This window comes from Labeo rohita, chromosome 11 (genome assembly GCF_022985175.1).
Source record: "Labeo rohita strain BAU-BD-2019 chromosome 11, IGBB_LRoh.1.0, whole genome shotgun sequence".
NCBI classification, from domain to species: Eukaryota; Metazoa; Chordata; class Actinopteri; order Cypriniformes; family Cyprinidae; genus Labeo; species Labeo rohita.
The window spans coordinates 965,305-984,147 of NC_066879.1; the positions used below are offsets into that span (position 1 = coordinate 965,305).

An 18,843-nucleotide genomic window follows, 5' to 3' on the forward strand; every position below is an offset into this window, starting at 1 on the left:
TGATGATTTTAAATCCGCCTCATGCATTATGACGTCTACACTTTCAGGACACGTTTTAATGGAATTAACTTGTGGGCGTTCATTAGTGATGAAACGAGATCACCGCTGTTTTAAAGCCTAATGGACAGGCTGATATTCAGTTACAGAACACTAAATGGCAGCTCTAGATCTGCTGATGAGAGTTACCTATTTCACTAAAATGATTTCCGACTGAAGGCCTGGAAATATTTTAAAAGGCAAATATTCCTATTTACTCTCACAAACAAAAGTTACACTTTGTGGCATGCTCTTTGATTGTAATTATATGTAAATGATTGTTAATTTAAATCTAACTAGAAGTGACCGCCTCTTATTGGTTTTCGTAGCCTAATTAGTAATTGACACAGAAGGCGCTACAGCCAGCGCCAGTGGTTTCCAGCTGTCTGCCTTTCAATTAATTTATAGGACTATCGATTTTATTTCCCATAAGAAAGACGTGCAGAAAAGGTGGGTAACGATACTGCTGATATCCGGCGGATAAAGAAGGCAAAACAAGTGTTTGGATGAAACGAGCTAATTTCACAACTAATTCAACACGTAACAGATCTAATGACAAGACAGCATAATCACGCAGATACCTATCAACAGTAGCGCTACAATATGAATGATAATGGCTGCATTGATATGTTAAGCGTGTGTACCTCGGCCCGTCCAATAAACTCGCTCAAAAGCCCAGCTAATATTGGCCCGAACGCGTTAAATGTGTAAATATTTCTCCTTCGGGTAGCCTATCTGTCTCTATCACCCCTGCGATCTTCCCCCTCAAATGATGCATTAGATGCATTGAATGTATTTGTTGTGGCGGTTTGAAAAGGCGGCGATAATCTGGGGGAGAGAGATAAGAAACACCAATTTATTCAGCGCCACTTTGGACCCTGTTTCCAGCCTCGCTCGGTCCTGACACCTCCAGCGGTAAGCTGATAACGATTAGGCCATTTATTATCTTCACAAAGAACAAAGATTGCCTCACGCCGATGAAATATTACCCCCGGTAATAATCGGAAGGAGAGGGCCCTGGCATCTGATGCATGCATGTATAAATAATAACTTTAGAGCCTTCAAAAAAAGTAATAAAAATGACGAGAATAATATAAAAATGGAGGAAAAATATTAAAAATAGAAACAACCATAACAAGTAATTTGATGATAATATTTAAAAAAAAAAAAAAAAAGCAACAAACATATTTTACAAGTCCGAGTGTGAAATAAGTGCATTATCTTACATCTTACATAAGAATCGCCTGTTTAGCACCCACAAAAAAAAAAAAAAGAACTTGTAAACTGTTTTTCAGGGGAAAATGACTCGGATTCTAGCGCACGCTTTGACGCAGCGAGAACTCCGACTCAGAGACAGCTATGCGCGGCTCGGCTTCGCCTTTGATGGACAACGTGAAATGGAAATGTCACCGTGTCTGCCACAGTGTGCTGCTGGAACGGAGCAGGCGAGCTTAGCAGTCGCCTTTATTAGTCTAAAGTAGGGTTTTTTTTAATGCGCCGGAGATGCAAGCTCGAGACTGATAAGCGCTTATCTCGCACGCATCATGAGTGAGCATCTTCTTCTGGTCAGATTGCAAAGCTCCTGTAAGCCCAGCACCTACTGCTCTTAACGCTTTAACATGACAATAGATGCATTAATAAGATCTTTAATAAATCCGCACACGCTAAATCCATATTTATTTATGTTTAAAAATATGTTTAGTTTTACAATAATAATAACGTTAGTGTTAAAAGTTATTTTAGTTAATCTTTACAGAACAATGCTCTTAATGTTTATGATATTATTTTTCTTCGTTTTAATGTAAAATGAACGGGGGATTTAGACATTTGTTTTTTCTTTCATTTTCTTTCTTTTCTTTTTAGAAAGAAGCGATATCACACCAGTCATTTACTCCTTTAACTTTAACATGAATCACATGGGACAATCAAGGCTTGTTTGTCGCGGCACATAAGTTACGTGAGGCGGACAAAAACGAACATTTTGTAGCGGTGCAAATGAAACTTTATTATTATAGGTCAGAGCATCTGGAGAAATTTTCTCCAAATTTACGTGCCAACGTCATTGGCTGTCCAGCAAATGCAAGAATCAGGCTGTATATCAGGAGTATTCTCTTGTCATACTTGTAATAAGATATGATTAAGTTGGCTATGAAAAGACACGGCGAGTCGTGTCATGACATTATCCTTACAAAGTGATAGCACAGATAACTGAAGCACTCAAATAGCAACCGATAAACACAATACAAAACGATTCTTCTCGTCCACGTTGCACTTGTCGGAAACGCAGTCAATGAGTAGCCAAATACTTGTATTCTTAAAATCCGTTATTCCATCCTTACTGATAAGTGCGAGACAAAAGAAAAAGCAAGGATTTCGTAGAATTTTGATTTTATCATAGGCTAATCTCAGAGGCCCGCTATTTCACCATCGTGGTAGCAGCCAAAAGGAGTAGTTTCTGATTTGACTGACTTGAATCTTGAATCCTTGAATGAATGCAAAACAATAGCTGGCATCGGACATTGTTATTTTGATCATTCTACATAATGCAATTAATTCTGTCAGAGTTCACTTCTCTCGCGCGCTCATTGTGCGCTTGCACTCTTGGGGGAACCCGGGCGCGAGAGGCTGGAGCTGCACCTGCCCTGCCTGAGCCGCTGCACGCGAGCCCACGGTCTCGTGCCAGAGATTTACCGAGGCTTTGCATGTTTTAAAAGTTGATGTTATGTGTGAGAGAGTTGAAACTGGCTGCGTTGGGGGAAGGCAAGGTCGACCGCAACGTCGCAACATATTATAGACAAGATCAAGGAGGAACAGAATTAATTAAGATGGGAAGCCCAAAGGCGTCTGATATTAAAAGTAAAGATCTACATATTCAAAACACTCAAGCAAACACATCTGCTAAAACGCAAAGAATTAAATGTGGACGACAAAACTTCATGTGCAAATCTTACATATATATATATCGCCTACATCCAGAAATGAAGTCTGCCAAACCTAATAAGAATGGCAATCTTAGGTGCAAATCCTCTCCGCATTGTTTGCCTGTGTGAAGGTCAAAATTTAAGAGCTATGCGCAAAGCCTTCAGCGACTGGGTCTTGTTTCATAATTATACGAGTGGGAACACCACACACAACAGCTTCAGCACAGCTTTTAACCATCAAAGCACGACCCGGAAGACCAGACTGGCTGACGCACGGCTACGTTGCAGCAGCAGCAGCAGCAGCAGCCCTACTTTGTGCCTCAAGTTTCGCTGTTTCCAGCGAGAGAGAGAAAGAGAGAGAGAGCGAGAAGAGTAAGACAAGATAGAGTACGAGGTGTCAGACACTACACCACACCGTAAGTCACTGAAGAAAGATCCTCAGCGAAAGCATTCTGGAACGACGCTTGACTGTCTGGAAAGGTTGGCATCGCCAGTTAGAGAAGACTGTGCCCGGAGCCTCAGCGCTTCGCAAAGCACAACGAATCACCAGCACTCTCCCCTCAAAGACGCTGCCACACGGAATTGGCCCCAGGACACATTTCTCTGCGAAATGTCAAGAGGAGAGAGCCTAATCATAAACACTGGTAAGATGCGTTTTGCGTAGACTTGTCATTCGACACAGGGAGCGTGAAGTCGAGTAATGTGAAGAGATTATTCACGCGTTTTAGTGAGATATTTATAAAGAGAACTGCAAGTCCAAAATGGGCTAATTATGATGTTTCACGGGCTGCGTTTTATTGCATTTAATCAAAGGAATGATTTTGATTGCAGTTTCAAATGCTTTAGCCTGTAATAAAACACAAAGACAATATATTTAAATATACATTTTGTATGGATGAATAATAATACTAATAGTACTGTATTAAATACATTAAATGCATATTGTCGTTATTAGGCCATATTATGTTAATAAATCCGTTATTTGCAATTGCACGACTGCAGGCGTTTTGGGTTATAATAGAGAAACACTAAAACGGCAAAGACTGTTTTTCGTGTTGATCTTCATCTTCATATTTTTACACGTGCTAATAATATTAATATAATACTATAACATTTAAAAACTTATTATTTACTAATTTTTTAAATTACTTTTAAGCAACATATTTAACACTGGCCATGTTTATTATTGTAATTAGGCTATGTTAATATAAATCCGAATTTTACATACCAAACAGCCCAAAATGCAATCCCACAAATATGCACCGCATATATCCTATAATGCAATACATGTTTACTAATGAAACGAATAAAATTTTACGACTTACAAAATATAATGCACATGCTAAATATCATATAGAATATTTAAGATTTAGTCCACGTTGTAATTTGTGACTGTGAGGATAAAATTTTGATATTCAATGGCATATACGAAAATCGCATGAAGTAATTTTCCGCCAACATTTCAAATGAGCATAACATGAAATGTTTTTTTTTGTTTGTTTTTTTTGTCCTGTTGAATGATTGTAAATGTGAAAGCTAATGTGATGTGGCTGAGTTGAGGAATTAGCTTTCTCTGGAATGCCCCAAGGACGCTTGCATTAGCCCACCTGTGCTGTTTATTTAAATCATTGACTCCAAGAGCTGTCAACCACAAAAGGAGGGCGGGCGCGCTGTCATCACCCTTCAGATTTATGACTGCCACAGGATCATTTTCCGACTAAACTAACGCTATCATAAGAACTTTGCCCATTAAGTAGCACAAGACAAAGAGGAATAAACGCAGCTAGAGGTGCCGTTTGATTCGTCGACTATACCGCATGCACAAATACGAGAGTTTGCTTCAAAATAATGTGAATTGTTGGATGAAATGAAAAGAGGGTGAGACGCTTTGCTTTCAATCCCTGTTATCCATGCTTCAGCAGAGGACAGGAGGCTTGTGACTTTGCCTGTGCTTGTGTCTGCCCCCGAGTGCCCTGTCACAATCTAATTACCCGTGAGTAAAGGACAATACCGCTTCAGCTGGTCTGTGTCATTCCCCCTATATCCCAGTGCCTGCTTATCTTCACAAACCCTTCTGCGCCGCTCTCTGCCCCCTCCTGCCCTCTTTTAACCCCACGGAGAATGATAAATGCGCGGTGAGGGAACGAACGGGCAAAGCCATTTCACGGCACCTGTTAATTAAGGGAATGATTGCCTCCATTTTCGCGGAGCTTGTTTCCAGCGCTCTCCATTATTTTTGACGCAATTAATTTAAAACGAATTAATTTGACATCACAAGCGTGATGTCATTGTCGTCGTCACAGTCACACGCGGTGGACGACACAACATGCGTTACGTAAGAAATAAAGTCTGAATCTGCACCCGTGCGTTTATAGAAGAATGAGTTAGAGTCCTCAGTCGGGGGAATCTCTTTAGTAACACCCCCAGCCTTAAATGCTAAGTCCCTAAAAGGACAGTCTCTTTTGTTCTAACATCGAGAGCAACTGGATTACCACAGGTATTTAGTTCAGGTATTCTCTAAAGAATATTTAGCCCTAGGTGAGCTGAACCAAGAGCCGTTATTAGAGATGGGGATGATTGGGATGGCATGATTAGAACCAAAATATATACATTTTCATTTACAATTACAGGTACATTTACACAGAAATTACAATAGAAGAAAACTGTTATTAGAATTAAATGATTCAAAATAATTAACAATTAATAACTACTAATAAAATAAAAATATCTTACAATATTATTTCAAATAATTCATATTTAATTTTTTTATAGGATCAGACGTGGAAGGCCTATATTTAAAGTATGTGCCACACGTCGCCTCTGTAAAGACTTGTGTGTATGTTACGTTTGATTATTCCGTAGAACAGCACTCAATCTGTGATAAAACAGTTATGACAATGTGAGCGACGCCTGTGACATTTTAGACGACTATATTTATTTAGCCTATGTCTGCATAATCTGGTATTGCACCTTTTTGATGTAAAAATGTGTATTAAATGGATCATTACACTGCAAAACCAAGCGTCATATTATCCTGTACATTCTAATTTGTTGGCTTCTGGCTGCCAGGGCTTTTTGTGCTGTGCTGTGCAGGGCCCCTGGCCAGAATCCAGTGTGTTAAAAAGGGATTTAAAGCATCTGATATTGTCACAATAAGGCCACAGAGCTTGTTTGAGCATCTTTATACAGCCAGCGTTGACAGTTTTGTGGTTTAAGTGCTCATTGTTGCAACGGTGCCTAAATTGATTATTTAATATTCAGTCGGACCAAAAACCTCACTCACAGTGTTTTTTTTTTTTTTTTTTTTTTTTTTTTTTTTTTTTTTTTTTAATGCAACTGTTATATACTTATGAAAACACACAATGCATTACATTCTAATAAATTACATTCTAGTTGTAGATAGCTTTGGAAAAGTCTTTGTAGCCCATCTATATTTTTTCTCCTCTTTTACCGAGATACTGTGACGTCAAGTCACGGCGTCAGAGTGGCGGCCGGTAGGGGATCTGAGCTCGCACTCCAATTATTGCATGTCAATCATTATTGCTTCAGAGGAGAGCACGCAGACTAAAACTCCTGCTTTAAATAATAATAACACATAGACACACCACCATTATTTCAACGTATAGTTTAAGATGTGCAAAATGAGTTGAAACGCAATTTGTAAAACCGGTTCTTGTTGTAGACCTGAAGTGTTACTCCATTAAGAAAACAAAATGAACACAATAGTCTTTCTGGAAGGATAGTGATGAACGAGCTGGGGCATCCTGGTAGACAAGTCTATCCTGTGTTCTCTTTGATTGATCCAACCAGACAAGCTAAATGAATAATTAATATACACAAAGCGTTGCTACAAGCAGTTAGAGGCCACGAGCGCTACCAAAGGTGACAAGCAGTGATCCAAAGGAGCGCGATGCTATGTCCACTATATTACATGTTTGCATTTTAGAAACAGTCAAGAGGATTTGTTCAGTGAATGTTTATTTGAAAATTGTTATTACCTTTACATTTAAAACGTGTGTAATAGAAAAAGATAACCTTTTTTGACTTTTGAATAAGATAGACAAACAAATGTACTATTGATGGGTGGAAGCTAAAACAATTTATTAAACCCCGCATGCAAATGAGGTCTTCAGCTAACTAACCTGCATCCACACGGTTTATCTAAACGCTTATCAAGCTAATTGGCGACGTTCTGTCTTTCTGCCTGCGGTGGGCGACCCTGCTGCTTGTTTTGCCACGAGATAATTGTAAGCAAGAATCAACGAAGCTGCCCTAATGGCCACCAATTGGCTCTATTTGGACCTGCCCATGCGACCTGTCGGCACCACCGAGAGACGGGCCCGCTATTAATATGCAAAGTGACGTTTGATCGCTTGAAACAGCATACAAAGACAGTGTTTTCACAAGAAGAATGTCGTGACAACTAATTTAAGACAATTAGACGCGCAAGAACAATAGCCCCCAATTTAGAGACCATAAAATACTCCTCCCCAATTAATGCCTGAGGTGCTAGGAATTGTGTTTGTTTGCATTATATCGCATGTGACACTTCACTGATACAGGTTTTGTTGTTTTAAGCAAATGTTAATGGTCAGGCAACGGGCCCTAATCACATTATTAAATTCCTTAACAAAACTTTATGATAAGAGCAATAAATTATTTTATTTAGACTCCCAGTAAAGAATATTCAAGTAGCCTAATTGCTGGTTGGCACTTAGCTGTATAAATACAAGTAGGTCTATGTCGGTTGATATTGTGATTCAATTAAAAATACAATTGCGTTTAAATGTTAATTTTTTGTCTTATTAAACGTTCTGGAGTAGTATAGAAGACTTTTCTTTTACGCTCATAATTTCAGGACATTCTGCGCTCTTTTGGTTTTGCGTAAAAAGACAACAGTCTCGCCATCATCAACGTGAAGCTCTAAGAAAGGTATAAAGAAGCTCATTAAATTGCTCCGCTGAATGACGAGTCTCTCAGCTCTCTGAATGTGGAGCACTAGGCCGAGAGTCGCCGTGGCAGTTCGGAAAGCATGATGTCCGAGCCAATGGAAGTCAGCGCGATCTGCTATTGGTTAACAGAGCGATCACTGCCAGCCCGTGACCCCGCCCATGTTCGTAAGATATGGAATCTACTGGCGCCAGTTCCGACAGTACACAGGCACAATTCATTAATGAGACTTCTCTCCGCTTCAGACAGCCGCAGAGTTTTAAGGGAGAGTTTAACAATTGAGCTGTGGACAATTTAAACCAGTGGCGAATTACGAATGTCAGCAGACATCTTGAGGATTAACATTCTTTGTACAGGAATAACACGGGAAAAATAAACAGAGGATTGGAGTGCTGAAATGCTGCTTTGCGCCGTGAGTACTTTCGGATAGCTCTTTGAAAGTGCGCACGTTTGAGCTGGTAATGCAGCGACTTATTTTTTATTTTTACAGGTTACAACCTATATTTCGACGAAGTTCATATTCTTTAAACGAAATTAGATCTTTAGATCTTAAGGCTTGCAATGGATTTAACGTTACAAAACTGATATGTATCTACTTGTTGTTTTCTTACAGGTGTTCCTGAGCACTGTTGAAAGCAAAGAAGCATTCCTTCAAAAATAAGGGCATGTGCAAAAAGGGAACAGGGCATCCCAACTGAGGCAGTAAGCTAACGACACCTATTTTTAATAATCTAAAGGACCACAGTGGTGCTTCTGGGTCTCTTAGTGTCCAAAAGGTTTTCGGTAGGCATCTAGAACTTTTCGAAACGTTTTCGAAGCGCGGACAATTTAGACATGGAGGTTGCGGCCGATCAGTCTCGGTGGATGGCACATCATCATGCGGTACTCAACAGCCAGCACCCAGAGTCCCATCATCACGGGCTTACACACAATTACATGGAGCCCATGGCCCCTCTTCTGCCCCCGGACGAGGTGGATGTGTTCTTGAATCACTTGGACTCGCAGGGGAACCCTTACTACCCCAATTCTCGGGCAAGAGTATCATACGGACAAGCGCACGGTAAGATGCTTCTTTACGTCAAATTTCTCTCGCATGAAAGGCCTAATATTTTGATGACAGAATGTTTTTTAATGCATGATGTCATTGTGTAATTTCCAAGACATATTTCACTCTGTTTATATTAATCATGAACCGAAATGTGTTAAGTTAGATAATACTGATTGTTTATTTATTTAATACTAAGTGATGGATGTGAACTTAGTTGTGAAGCTGTTTGGAATAGTAGGCCCATTGTTACAGCTACTGCTAAATTATTTTTATTTATATTTTATTGTGTAACATCGAGGTAAAATCCTATCCATATTTACGGCGAAAGAGATATTTTGTTTACGTGGTTCTTTGGTTGTATAGCCTGTACTCTCGTGCTTAAAAAGGTGTAGTAAATAAACTTGACATTGTTGACATCATTTATGCCCATTTTGGGCCAGCTGGTTATATTAGACTAGTACATTTTTAGTACAACCGTGTTGTGCGTGTAAAACCGAAAGATTTCGATGACTTTTACCCTGACGGGCTTTGAAGTGAAACGTAGTGCGGCCTAAATACGGGACTGTCTTATGGCTAAGACTTCTCGGTAGCCCACACAAAAATATGCTCATGTAAATTATTCAGTTGTTGTTTTGTACGAAACTATAATATACGTAGGACCATGTGCCTGGCAGTTACAAATTAGCCGAGCCGAAGGATGACAAAAATGTGTCAAAATGTTAGATATCGGATTTCTTCTCTGCGGCGTGAACTGTCCTCTCCAAGAGGTGCGCGTTGAAATATAAAGATAAGAAGAAAAAGAAAATGTCCAGCGAATGACTTGATGAGGAAAGGGAAGTTCGTGTCAGGGAGAGAGAGAGGGGGATCAAGGCACTTCCCGGATGCCAAATCAAAACGAAAAATTCCTGATGAACTTCTTAGTTCAAGTGTGTAATTTGTGCGAACAACAGGCTGTAGTGAGAAGGCTTCGTTAGAAGTTGTATTGTGTCCCTTTTGTAAGGAGATTGTACGCCTGTTTCTTAGGAGTAAGTGCGTTTTTGTTGAGAAAATCACGTCGAGACGATGGAAAACGTATTTTAAGTGCTTGCGTGCAGTTGGAACAAACACCGGACCAAAGGCTGAATCGTCAACTGCGGTTTTCTGTGTGTGTTGCATAATTGATATTTAAGTTGTATTTTATCTCAATGTCAAGTTTGTATTGCTCGAGTGCGGAGTCAACAGGTGAGAGTGAACATTAGACGTTTTGGTTTTTGAAACAAACTGGTGTTTTGGTAAAAAAAAAAAAAAAAAAAAACCCAGAGGAAATTTTTGCTGGTAATTTTTATTTCGAATCGAGCTTCATGTTCGTTTCTGTTTCAAACTCCTCAGCTCGTCTCACGGGAAGTCAGGTCTGCCGGCCACACCTCATACACAGTCCCGGTATTCCTTGGCTGGACAGCGGGAAGGCAGCGCTCTCCGCCGCCCACCACAACGCCTGGGCGGTCAGTCACTTCAGCAAGCCCGGCCTGCACCCCGCCAGCGCCGGTTACCCGTGCAGCAGCAGCTCCAGCACCGCTCCCGTCTCCTCCCTCACATCCGCAACCCACTCCAGTCCACATCCCCTCTACAATTTCCCCCCAACCCCACCGAAAGACGTCTCACCGGACCCCGGCCCCTCGTCTCCGACCTCCACCACTGCAAGAATGGATGAAAAGGAGTCCATCAAGTACCAAGTGTCCATCGCTGATGGGATGAAAATGGAGGGATGTAGTCCTCTTCGGGGAAGCCTGGCTATGAGCGCTCAAACACCGTCCACGCATCACCCCATCCCAACCTACCCAACGTACTCTCTACCCACGCCACACGATTACGGCGGCGGTCTGTTTCATCCCGGTACCCTCCTCAGCGGATCCGCTTCAAGCTTCACACCTAAATGCAAAAGCAAGACGCGGTCGTGCTCAGGTGAGTTTCATTAGCTCTGACTCGACCATGAAGTGAAAAGTAGCCTAAACAGGCATGTTTAGAGAAACACTAGCTTAGGGAGCACTTTAAAACGCATTTTACATCATCTGTCGAAATGTAACATTTATAATGTAACAAGAATTGCCTATATGTGTAGGATTTTGTGTAATGTTTAAAAATAATTACGTTTAACAAAATCTCCATTTTTTTTATAATCAGTATTTTTCTCGGATTTTTTAAATTATTATTTGAAATGTAGTTTACTTATTTTTGTCTAATTAGATGAATTCGACCGCCATTTTAAGAATCTGCCTCGAGGCACCTCTAAACTGCAGTTTACCTGACACGCGACAAGTTTCAGCAGCTCTTAAAATGCCACACCAAAATACAACTAGAAGGTACCATTCACTTAAAAAAACGGCTATAATGCATGAACTACTAACCAAAGCCAACACAATAAATGAATAAATAAATAAATAAACACTAGTGCTCCACACACAGCACTAAAATTGACACTTTTAACTTACAGCCTTATAGAATTTTCTATAAGTTGCAACGAGTTTAATGCATTTTTCAACGACGCCGAATTTAATTACAAGTGAAGGAAATTAAGATAAAATGAGATAAATTATACATTTAAAGAAAGAGATGTCTAACATTATAAGATTATAATAAAATATTGCAAGGGATGCAGTCAACGAATGATTATGGGAAGAAACAAGAAGAATGGCTCGCATAAAATGAAAAATAAAATAAAATGAATAGTGAAAAGCTGAGCTTCTGCAGAACTTTTGGCTTTAATTATTTAATTATTAAAAACACAGGTAGCTCCCTATACGCAAAGATTGGTTTTCTCTCTCTCTCTCCTTCTCTTTTGTTAGGCCATAAGATGAATGATTTTATTTGGCGGGCTGCGTGTTGCCTCACGCTTTGTTTTCCTTTAAATGTAGCTCTTATTGCGCTTAAAACGTTGAGGAGTCACGACGCGCTGGCTCCAGTCATATCCTGTATACCTTCGGCTGAACAAATCACGACATACTCCCCCCCTCCGCCCTCCCACGACCCCAATACTAACAAAACCCCGGCGGGACAGGCCTTCACAGGCGACAGGACCCTGCTGTTTGCGTGCTCATTTATGCACGACCTGCTTACTTTATGTTGAACTACTATTAGTATCACTTTACATTACAGTTGCATTACATGAAATTATTATTATATTACAATAGGAGTGTGGGCAGTGTGTACATAAGCAGGTGTTTGATAAATTAATGAATAGCAAATATGGTGCTCTTTATTAACCCTCTCAATAATACAGAAATACAAAATATGTCATTGTTTTAACTTTCATGCATTTATTTATTTAGCCAACCTATGAATGTGGAAAATATTTTATGCTAAAAATGCTTGGGTGAATTGAACTGTTTTGAACTGCACAGTAAATGATTAATTGTAAACAATGTAACAAATATGAGTTAGCACTCACAGAAAAAAAAAAACATAATAAAAATTTAAAAATTATGAAAGGAACTCATTAATACACACCATCAAATTAGGTTTAACTTTAATTACTCACCCATTCGCAGGCACATTTTCACCTAACACTCCCAGCAGTTTCAGTACATTTAATGTCAAGTCTTAACAGAAAATGGAATGAGAATGACTGAATTACAACACATCACACGCACTTTAAAAGAGCGTCCATTGTCCAGGCGGATTCTTTTCTCTGGTCAGGGTGGGACAGAGACTATCTCACATTATAATGTGAATAATAGAGAAGTGCTCAGGGGAGTGAGGAGGAAGAGCATATGAATTAAAGCGCAGGGCCCTTTCCAGCAGGTTAGGGTGCTTTACTGCGATAGGACACCTGAGAATAGGACAAGCCAAGGCAGCTGGCTGATAAACAGGAGTGGGATAATGCAGAAATTAACACACAGTTTAATCGCGTTCTTGTTTTAAAAATGTTGTATCTGCAAATTCAGTGGTCTTTCTGTAGAAGATAAATGAAAAGGTTGGCCTGCAGGTACTTTAAGAGCAGAACCTGGATGCATTGCTCATTTTTCACACAGTCTCTCAGTGCAAAAAATGTAATTTCTTCCACAAACGCATGCACGTTTACAAATTCCGATGTGAGTTATGTAATGCATCCAGCTCAGATGAGAGATTCCAGTGTGGATGTCATGTTAGATATTGTCTAATTAACTTGGGAGTTGTTTTTCTTTGGCCAGACCGTGCCTTTGCATGACCCCGTGTTCCTGTATTGTAGATGGAGTGTGAACCTCTTAATTATATAAATTTCCCTTTGCTTTTCCTCCACTTGAATTCTGCACAGAGGGGCGTGAGTGTGTGAACTGCGGAGCCACCTCCACCCCGCTGTGGCGGCGGGACGGAACGGGCCACTACCTCTGCAACGCGTGCGGCCTGTACCACAAGATGAACGGCCAGAACCGACCCCTTATCAAGCCGAAACGCAGACTGGTGAGTCGATGAGCCCTCCAGAATTCTTCCAGGTCTCCGCACACGTGAGAAAGAGGGCTAAATAGGAGCACTGAGCAGAAAGCCTGAGCACAATTCCAGGAAAGTTATATTTTCCCTATAATCTTCCTGGAATTGTTTGTCGCCCTCACCCCCTGGTGATCCCCTACTCTGCCTGTTACAATACAGCTACTATTGCCATTGTTCCCGCTATCATTATTGCTTCTAGTTCTGATACTGTCACTGATACCAATGCCCATGCCGGTACAATTATCACCACTCCACACTGAGAGAAACCTGTTGCCGCACCATTGTCTGAGCGCATCTGTTTAGATCTAGCAGTTTGATCTAGTTGTACTTTTTCTGGGGGTGTTTAGAAAGCCACATGTCATCGGTTTTGTTCTGTGTGGCTGGCTTATGATTCTGGTTCCATTTTACAGCCGCTGCCAGCATGATTATCACATTTAATCTCGATGAGATGAGATGTTTGAAAGCAGATTTTTGTTTGTTTGATTTTGGATTTTGATTTATCTTAATGGCCTTTTGCATTGAGATGACTGATAAAAAGCAAAACTAACGTTTCAAGACTACGTAGCTGTTTTCTTGAGAAAAAGAAGTGCGAAAAGTCAAACTTGATTACGCTCTGGTTATTAATCTCCTTTTTTTAAATCTATGGTTCACGGATAGCTTTAAAGCAAGGCTTTTATTTAAATATAAATCATATCCGGACGGGGTGACCATTTTTTCAGCATCAGGATCCTATGAAAGCAGATGACTTTTCAAAGAATACAATCTACAGCTACATTTGTCTATTCACATAATGTTATTTTATCCTTTAGCGGGTGAAACCCTATATCTCTGCCTCTGTCTCTTTACTCTGTTATTGAGCCATTTTTTGCAGTCTTTCAAAATGTGACGTAATATCATTATAGAGATTCATTTGGAGACACAACAAGCGGTTTAATTGAGTGAGACCGTCTTTTTCTATCAGCCATGTGTCATAATTTAATTTTCACTTGGCTAAGTGACCATCAGAGTGTAAATACAAGCGTCTCAGAGGGAATCTTATTTCCAGTGCTGTGGAAGGGACTCAAATACTCCGCAGGAGAACCATGAGCTTTGTACTGAATTACAAATAGAGTGACATATTCAAAGAGGAATTCAAAAACGAATTGTAAGACTGCAATTCCTAATTATGATGATCATTATTATTTTTAGTGGTGATAGATCTAGCTACACACAGCCGTTTGAACATTTGAGTTTGTTTTTTCCCCCGCTTTAGTTTCTTTCTCTATATGTTCTCATGGTGAAAAAAGGCCACAGGGTTTTCCATGGAGTCAGTGTGCTGGCCCATGCTTTTGCATTTTGGGCTGAAGTGTTTTCAGAGCGCTGTTCAAAGGCCATCCAGTTGTTTCCTATCCGGATATCTGCCCGGGCCCGATAAGGAAGCCAGGCTCCCGGGTGTTTCCGTCTTCAACAAACCCGGCTGAATTTTCTCTGGCCCCGGCAGGCCCGAATGACATCTACTGTAAAGCGATTATCAGAGCACTATGTGTGAAGGGGCTGGGGCAGGGATTGGAAAATAAATGGATTTATACTCTTTGCTCTCTTGTTTGTCATGCTCGACTGGCACTGAGTCGAAGTATCGGAATGTGTGTGTTTTTGTTGTCGTCTGCGTTTTGTTTAATTTTATTCATAGCGGCGTTTTTTTTAAACTCAGATCCGCTTTTTACAAAAGCTCAATAGAAATTATTATGTAAATCGTTAACGAACACAAACTGCGAATGCTATATGTGTTGGAATGCGGGGGAATTGCAGTGTATGCCTATAAATGTTTCTCATTATGTGTGAAAAATTGATCCGTAATGGACAAAAAGCGAACAGAGGATTGATGACCCGGCTTTGCAGTCGCCACGCCCACTCAAGCGTTTGATTCGTGGCATCAAGGCGAGCAGTGTATCGAAACGTTATAAATTAATGATCTGTCTAATGTACTTTCTGAAATATGGCAGAATTTATTAGATACAGGTCAGAAAAAAACCAATTTCATCGGGCACCGTTTTTTTCTAATCATGGCACAAATTGGAAAATTGAATTTAGTGTGTTTAAATGCACAGAATAGGCTCTATTTAATTAACCCAAACACGGAGGCGAATCCCTGTAAGAGATCGCATATGTCTAGGCCGCGTTTGCTTTAATGTTATTTGGGGATCGTTTTGAAATGCTGTCTGGTGCAGAGTACACATAGCATGAGTGAGTCATAATATTCCTCACCCCATCAGATTGTTATCATGAATGCATTTACTTCAGCCCGAAGCCTATGCAACCCCTGATTGATATTACAGTGTGGAGAACAGACGGACGCAGTTCATTCGACGATTGGATTCGGTACAATAAAAAGATCTCAAAAATAAGATATAAAATATCTATCGGCGACAACAGTAATATGATTTTAGAAATCAAGAAACGGCTTCCATTATCATTAATAATAACAACAACAAGCTTCCACCAAGTTATAGGCCTACAGGCTAATGCATTTGCCTATTTTTTTACAGTTGTCGCGCAACTTTGCGACTTTACGCAATATTCAGAATAAACAAGGCTCATTCATAGAATCATAATTATATGTTTTAAAATTGCCTTTGTTCATGGGATTGTTTTAAAATTGTCATTTTGGATAATGGACGTTTTAATCTAGCACACAGCACTGAATATTTTCGTTTTTTTCTTGTCTACAGTCTGCTGCGAGGCGAGCTGGCACCTGCTGCGCGAACTGCCAGACGACCACGACCACTCTGTGGCGGCGCAACGGGAACGGTGACCCGGTGTGCAACGCCTGCGGGCTCTACTACAAACTCCACAACGTGAGTATTAAGAGTCGCAAACACTGAAAGTGACAGCGAAGTGGTCAAGTGGGCGGACAGCTTGTATCGATTGAAGAGAGGGAAGACTGAGGCCGGGGACGCAAAGCCGGCTTTCCCTGTCAGACAGAGCCCGTTGACCGTTTTCTTTTTAGATTAATCCAGCTTTGTTTCAAAGGAGGGCGTTATTCCCAGGAGGGACGGCAGGGCGGGTCTGCCATTCAAGATACGGCGTCAGTTATAGGCTATCAATTCGGAGTTGTCTGAAACTAGCCCTTTTTAATGTTAAGCTTGGCTGCGATCTATTTAGCAGACGAATAAATACATTTCACCTTAATGAAACAAGCGAAACAAAGGAGGAAAGAGAGAAACGGAATTGTGTGACAGCTGAGCTGCTGAATTGCTTTTTTTCGAGGTCTAGTTTTCGTTTGAAATTCAACCCTGAATGCATAAAAGGCTGCATTGTACACTTTGATGTATAATTTGTGTAAAATACTACATCTAATAAATGCGTAATTTATGCAGTGAATTTTGGAGAACATTCTCGGTGCCAAGGATAGCCAAAAAGTTGTCTTAACATTAAAAAAAAATATATATGTATATATATATATATATATAAAAACACGCAATTATGTTATATCTGACCCCGGACCACAAAAGTCACAAAACCAGTCATTTTTGAAATTGAGATTTATACATCATACAGCTGAATAAATAAGCTTTCCATTGATGTATGGTTTGTTATGATAGGACAATATTTGGCCGAGACACAACTATCTGAAAATCTGGAATCCGAGGGTGAAAAAAAAAAAAAAAAAAAGAGAAATTTTTTTGAGAAAATCACCTTTGAAGTTGTCCAAATTAAGTTCTTGGCAATGCATATTACTAATCAAAAACTAAGTTTTGATATATTTACAAAATTTCTTCATGGAAGATGATCTTTCCTTGATGATTTTTGGCATAAAAGAAAAAAAATATCATTTTGACCCATACAATGTTTTTTGCCTATTGCTACAGATATACTCGTGCTACTTAAGACTGGTTTTGTGGTCCACGGTCACATATATTTGTAAAAATACGTAATATAGTAAAATGATGTAGAATATAAAGTCATATAAAGATGCAGTCTTGAGCATCTACTGTTGCTGGTCTCTGTTCTCAAAAGTCCATTTAATTAGCTTTCAAGTTCAAAAAGTATCTGTACATATGTAAAACATGTACTTTAAGACCTCCGTCCTTTTTTTTAGTTCCTTTGAGCTCATCATTAACCTACGCTATCTCTTTTCTTATAGGTCAACAGGCCACTGACCATGAAAAAAGAGGGCATCCAAACACGCAACCGAAAGATGTCCAGCAAGTCCAAGAGGAGTAAACGATCTGGCGAGGGTTTCGAGGAGCTCTCCAAGTGCATGCAGGACAAGACCTCTCCGTTTGGCAGCGCCAGCGCTCTGGCAAGCCACATGCCACACATGGGCCACCTGCCACCGTTCAGCCATTCCGGACACATGCTGCCCACGCCGACTCCCATTCACCCCTCATTCAGCCACCCTCACCATTCCAGCCGCTCTCCCGCCTGGGCCGAACCTCACTGAAGGCCCACGCCTGCTCGCATCCCCTCTACAGGGGCTTTGCGTTTGCTCCTCCACGCACCCCCCACAGGTGAGGGACGCGAAGGGGTCCGCGTCGGTTTGGCTCCCGCTCGGACGCTGCCGAGGAAGCTGTCATCTCATCAACAACCACGTCAACTTGTACAGAGGACGGTCCGCGCGTTTAAAAAGCACCTCTCCCTTCTAGACACTGGGGACCCTCACGGACAGAGCAGAGGGAGAGAGAGCGCTGTCTTTGCTTTTAGCTTTTCGTTACGTTTTACTGAGTCACTTTGGTACTGTCCTGAAAGAGAGGATGTGTCTTTGCAGATTCACTGTGTGGCGGTTCCTCTGAGAACGGCCTCTTCAGAAACTCTCTGGTAAAGGACTCGCTCTGACTCTCTGCGTACGTGATGAGTCAAAGAGAGGCGGAAAGAGAGAAGACCACTAAGTTGATCCCCCCTAACATGCTGGAATACACCCCCCTTGGGCATGATTCCCTCTGAATGGACTCTATGGATACGACATACAGGCAAAGAAATGTTTATAAAGGTTAATTGTTATTATCGTTATTGTTATTATGATAATTTATTTTCACTCTTTATCTCTTATTTCGCTTTCCTCAGAACACATTGTTATATTATAAATATTATTTGATTGTTATTGATTAAAAAAAAAAAAAACACTGACCTATCCTAGCCAAGGCAATGTTGCTGAGCTGTACGTTTTTATCATTTTCCATTACACAAATAAAGGAAATAAAGTTTTAATACTTCAGCTTTTCCCTGAGTACTTCCTTGCTAACATTACGTGAAAGCAAAGTCAATCTTCTTCTTAAACGGAGACGTTTCTACAGCCACAGGCTGGTTTGATCATTCACGTTTCCGATTCCAAAGCATCGTGTTTCCCCGCAGTTACTGTAGCTTAATATGAGAAACGCACAAGAATGCCAAAACATGCACGAGGCCAAACACAAACACACCCAAGCGCTCGGATACGCTGCTGTTCCATATACTAAGTGTCAGAGG

The 18,843-nt window shown here is 40.5% G+C and overlaps 1 protein-coding gene across 4 annotated transcripts; it reads left to right on the forward strand.

Annotated features, from left to right (window-relative positions):
- The first annotated feature begins 3,207 nt into the window (after positions 1–3,207).
- Positions 3,208–18,592, forward strand: gata2a (GATA binding protein 2a). Of its 4 annotated transcripts, none has more exons than XM_051122491.1 (6): positions 3,208–3,601; positions 8,521–8,967; positions 10,324–10,895; positions 13,213–13,371; positions 16,107–16,232; positions 17,522–18,592. In XM_051122491.1, exons 2-6 carry the CDS (start codon positions 8,742–8,744, stop codon positions 17,819–17,821), a joined length of 1,383 nt encoding a protein of 460 aa, XP_050978448.1. In that variant the 5' UTR covers positions 3,208–3,601; positions 8,521–8,741; the 3' UTR covers positions 17,822–18,592. The 4 variants fall into 4 exon arrangements, with proteins under 4 accessions (XP_050978448.1, XP_050978446.1, XP_050978449.1 ...); XM_051122489.1 differs by lacking the exon at positions 3,208–3,601 and adding an exon at positions 8,096–8,319; XM_051122492.1 differs by lacking the exon at positions 3,208–3,601 and adding an exon at positions 8,097–8,319 and having other exon boundaries at positions 10,324–10,896; positions 13,226–13,371.
- The last annotated feature ends 251 nt before the right edge of the window (positions 18,593–18,843 follow it).

Coding starts and splice junctions, on each gene's coding strand:
- gata2a (XM_051122491.1), top strand. CDS start 8,742: ATGGAGGTTGCGGCCGATCAGTCTCGGTGGATGGCACATCATCATGCG. Junction 10,896..13,212: donor GCAAGACGCGGTCGTGCTCA/GGTGAGTTTCAT, acceptor TTTCCTCCACTT/GAATTCTGCACAGAGGGGCG. Junction 16,233..17,521: donor TCTACTACAAACTCCACAAC/GTGAGTATTAAG, acceptor CTTTTCTTATAG/GTCAACAGGCCACTGACCAT.